At 45.3% G+C, this 5,392-nt stretch overlaps 1 protein-coding gene across 1 annotated transcript; it reads right to left on the bottom strand.

The window, feature by feature from the left end:
• Positions 1-3,287: 3,287 nt before the first annotated feature.
• On the bottom strand, positions 3,288-4,231 carry LOC130323726 (olfactory receptor 51G1-like; the record flags this gene model as incomplete). Its single annotated transcript, XM_056553184.1, has 1 exon — positions 3,288-4,231. A coding segment is annotated over exon 1 (944 nt), but the record flags the coding sequence as incomplete, so codon positions are not given.
• Positions 4,232-5,392: the final 1,161 nt, after the last annotated feature.

The raw sequence follows: 5,392 nt of genomic DNA, 5'->3' as shown, positions 1-5,392 counted from the left end.
CTTAAAATACCGTATATACTTGAGTATAAGCCGACCCGAGTATAAGCCAAGACCCCTAATTTCAACCCAAAATCCCAGGAAAAGTTATTGACTCGAGTATAAGCCTAGGGTGGGAAATACATCATCCCCCCCGTCATCATCCAGACCCCCGTCATTAACATCCTCATCCTCATCCCCGCCTGTCATCATCCAGACCCTCATCATCTTCACCTGTCATCATACCACCCCCCTTCATCATCCCCTTGTCATCATCCCCACCCCCCTTCATCATCATCCCACACCCCCCCTTCATCATCCCCACCCCCCTTCATCATCCCCTTGTCATCATCCCCACCCCCTTCATCATCCCCTTGTAATCATCCCACAACCCCCCTTCATCATCCCACACCCCCCCTTCATCATCCTCTTGTCATCATCCCACACACCCCCCTTCATCATCCCACACCCCCCCTTCATCATCCCACACCCCTCCCCCCTTCATCATCCTCTTGTCATCATCCGCCCTCAGTGGTCTTCAACCTGCGGACCTCCAGAGGTTTCAAAACTACAACTCCCAGCAAGCCCGGGCAGCCATCGGTGGGATAGTGGTTCCGGGCTGCCATCTTCACTGGGGGCGCCTCTTCTCCGCGCTTCCGGCCCGGAATAGAGGCGTTGCCTTGACAATGACGCAGAAGTACGTTGGCAATGAACGTACCTCTGCGTCGTTGTCAAGGCAACGTGACTATTCTGGGGCCGGGCCCGAAGCGCTTAGAAGAGGCCTCCCCGGTGAAGATAGCAGCCCGGAACCACTATCCCACAGGACCACCTCCTCACCGGACAGTCCTGCAGCACCGGACCAGCGCCGAGCGGAGGTGAGTACTGTACAGAACTAAAGGGGGTGAGAGGGGGCTGGATGATGTCGAAGGCCGCAGTGGTCTTCAACCTGCGGACCTCCGGAGGTTTCAAAACTACAACTCCCAGCAAGCCCGGACAGCCGATGGCTGCCCGGGCTTGCTGGGAGTGGTAGTTTTGAAACCTCTGGAGGTCCGCAGGTTGAAGACCACTGCGGGTGGGGGAGTTCACTCGAGTATAAGCCGAGGGGGGTGTTTTCAGCACGAAAAATCATGCTGAAAAACTCGGCTTATACTCGAGTATATACGGTAAATTATAACTACATGCATCAAATTAGTATTTGTAAAATTGTCATGTTCTTACCCCTATAACTTTTTTTTATTTTTTTGTATACGGGGATGTTTGGGCTAATTTTTTTTTGCACCGTGATCTGAAGTTTTCATCGGTACCATTTTTGTTTTGATGGGACTTTTTAATGGCTTTTTATACATTTTTTTAGGGTATACAAAGTGACCAAAAAATATGCATCTTTGGACTTCTTTTGGAATTTTTTTTACTTATACGCCATTGACCGTGCGGTTTAATTAAGATTATATTTTTATAGTTCAGACATTTATGCACGCGGCGGTACCACATATGCTTATTTTTATTTACATATACTTTTTTTTTAAATGGGAAAAGGGGGGTGATTCAAACTTTTATTACTGAATGGGGTTACACTTTTTTTTGTCCCTATAATGGACTATTACATGCAATTCTTTGATTGCATACACTGATCAATGCTATTCCATAGCGCAGCATTGATCAGTGCTATCTGTGCTCGAATGCTCCAGCCTGCATGACAGGCTTGGAGAAATAGAACGCCGATCGGACAGCAAGGAGCAAGGTAAGAAGCCAATTTCACCACGGCAGTCCCGAACAGTGGTGTCTAGAGGGTTAATACCGGACATCAGCCCAATCGGTGATGTCCGGTAATAGCTGCTGGTCCTGGTTGTTGATAGCAACCGGGACTCACCGGGTATGAAGCGCACTCAGCTCCTGGGCTCACTTCACATAACGGGAGCCGGCCACGGACGTAAATATACGTCTGTGGTTGTTAAGGGGTTAAGGGTTCCCTTGCTTTTTCTCTCTGCCCTGTTGGTGTTTATTCAGTGTGCTCAATAAGAATCATGAATGATACAACTGCTTATCTTCTTAGTTTAGTCACATTGACCCTCATTTACATGTTCTGTCGGGTTGTGCGCCAGATTCTGGGGCATTGCGCCAGAAATTCTCTCTGCGCCAGAATTTGTGCCAGAATTGAAAAAAAACTGACTCTCCATTTTACTATGAAAACCTGTAAAAGGGGCGGGGTCATCTGGAAAAGGGGCGTGATCATAAAAAAGGGGCGTGTTCTCGAGATTTTCACAAAGACCCAACATATTTACTAAGGTTTCCACAGAAAATGTGGTGGATTTCAGATGAGGAAAAACCCGACAGATCAGAGCAGTTGTAAGAATAAGTAAAATGTATGGAAAGTGGAAAATGTAGGGAAACCTTAATAAATACCGTGGAAAATAATTTGTAGGGAATTAAAACCCACAAAGAAACCTACACAACACTCTTAGTAAATTAGGGCCGTTGTGATTATCTATAATTGTGATCTAGGGAACAGTCAGATCTCATTGGGTGACATGAGGAGGGAAGATGTCCAGTGCGGAGTCGTGTAGTGAAACAATCTTTATTTAAATCAAAAAAATGAACAAGTGCGGTAGAGAAGTTACATGTTTTGGGTTTATACCACCCTTAGTTGATGACTAATGTATGAATGTAGCTTAGGAGTCCCGAATGTCAAATCTGCTTAGATACTCCGTGATACTCCCTTACCACTTCTTAATGGCCCCAAATACATTAGAAGTCACCTATGTTGCACACTTTGGGAGTCTCCAGGATTACACTCTCAATCGTACCGGGACCTGTGTCCTTCACCAAGTGAATGTCCTTAAAGGGGTACTCCGCCCCTAGACATCTTATCCCCTATCCAAAGGATAGGGGATGAGATGTCTGATCGCGGGGTCCTGCTGCTGGGGACCCCCGCGATCTCTGTGCTGCACCGGGCATTCGTTTAGAGCGTCGGATGCAGTGCCGGAATGCTGGAGGCTTGTGACGTCACAACCATGCCCCACTTGTGACAACACAGCGATGCCCCCTCAATGCACTTGCCCCCTCCCATAGACTTGCATTGAGGGGGCATGGCCTTGAAGTCACGAGTGGGGTGTGGCCGTGACGTCATGAGCCTCCACCCCGCATTGCCAGTCATCGGGCAGGGAACGGAGTTCGCTCCGTGCACCGATTGACTGGGGTGCCGCAGCCGAGATCATGGGGGTCCCCAGCAGCAGGACCCCTGCGATCAGACATCTTATTCCCTATATTTTGAATAGGGGATAAGATGTATGGGGGTGGAGTACCCCTTTAACCTGAAGGTTTTGCCGAAGCTCTGGCGTATCTGTTGACTCTTGATGCTATAAATGATTGGGTTGAGCATTGGTGGGACAAACAGGTAGGCATTAGCCATGAAATTCATGAAAAGTGGAGGCACCTGTATCCTAAATCTGGGCACTATAGATAAGGCCACCATGGGGATGTAGAATATGGTGACGGCACAGAGGTGTGACACACACGTGTTAAATAACTTGTGCTGCTGCAGCTTGGGGGTGGCATGGAGGATGGATCTGATGATCAAGACATAGGAGATGACAATGAGTATCATGTCTACAGTGACAGTGCAGAGAATCACGGCAAAGCCGTACATGATGTTGAAGGTGTAGGTGCCATCACATGCCAACTTCATCACATCCTGGTGCAAACAGTATGAGTGGGACAGGATGTTCCCTTTACAGTATGGAAGGAACAGGAGACTGATGACCGGGGGTATGTGAATTAATGTCCCTCGGATGACGCAAGCCAAGATGATCTTGGCCACCATTGAGTTGGTAAGAATGGCTGCATACCTTAGAGGGTGACAGATGGCCACAATACGATCAAAGGCCATGGCTACCAAGAGCGAGGACTCTGTGACAGACAGTGAGTGAATAAAGAACATCTGTAGGAGACACATCAGAGACTGAATGCTATAGTGGTGGAACAAGAAGATACCGAGCACTGAGGGGCTTGTGAACATCGAGAAGAATATGTCAGTGACGGCCAGCGTGGACAGGAACAGGAACATTGGCTGATGGAGCTTGTAGTCACAACATATCACATAGAGGATGAGACCGTTCCCAGCGATGGAGACCGAAAACATGAGACAGAAGGGAACGGAGATCCAACCGTAGATGTCCTCCAGACCAGACAAGCCTGTGAGGTGGAACGTGGAGGGAATACGGCTGCCGTTCACCATGACTATCTGCAGGCAAGACATTACATCATACATCACCTTATACTACTAGAGAAGACATTACCTCATACATCACCTTATACTACTAGAGAAGAAGACATTACCTCATACATCACCTTATACTACTAGAGAGCAAGACATTACATCATACATCACCTTATACAACTAGAGAAGAAGTCATTACCTCATACATTACCTTATACTACTAGAGGAGAAGACATTACATCATACATCACCTTATACTACTAGAGAAGAAGACATTACCTCATACATCAACTTGTACTACTAGAAAAGAAGACATTACATGATACATCACCTTATACTACAAGAGAAGAAGACATTACCTCATACATCATCGTATACTACTAGAGAAGAAGTCATTACATCATACATCACCTTATACTACTAGAGAAGAAGTCATTACCTCATACATCACCTTATACTACTAGAGAAGAAGACATTACCTCGTACAACACCTTATACTACTAGAGAAGAAGTCATTACCTCATACATCACCTTATACAACTAGAGGAGAAGATATTACATCATACATCACCTTATACTACTAGAGAAGACATTACCTCATACATCACCTTATACAACTAGAGAAGAAGACATTACTTCATACATCACCTTATACCACTAGAGAAGATGACATTACCTCGTACAACACCTTATACTACTAGAGAAGAAGTCATTACCTCCTACATCACCTTATACTACTAGAGAAGAAGTCATTACCTCATACATCACCTTATACTACTAGAGAAGAAGACATTACCTCATACATCACCTTATACTACTAGAGAAGAAGACATTACCTCATACATCACCTTATACTACTAGAGAAGAAGACATTACATGATACATCACCTTATACTACTAGAGAAGACATTACATCATACATCACCTTCTACTACTAGAGAAGACATTACCTCATACATCACCTTATACTACTAGAGAAGAAGACATTACCTCATACATCACCTTATACTACTAGAGAAGAAGACATTACATCATACATCACCTTATACTACTAGAGAAGACATTACATCATACATCACCTTATACTACTAGAGAAGACATTACCTCATACATCACCTTATACTACTAGAGAAGAAGACATTACCTCATACATCACCTTATACTACTAGAGAAGAAGTAATTACTTCATACATCACCTTA

This window comes from Hyla sarda, unplaced genomic scaffold (assembly GCF_029499605.1).
Source record: "Hyla sarda isolate aHylSar1 unplaced genomic scaffold, aHylSar1.hap1 scaffold_2533, whole genome shotgun sequence".
Taxonomy (NCBI): Eukaryota; Metazoa; Chordata; class Amphibia; order Anura; family Hylidae; genus Hyla; species Hyla sarda.
This window is presented reverse-complemented; position numbering and strand designations above follow the sequence as displayed.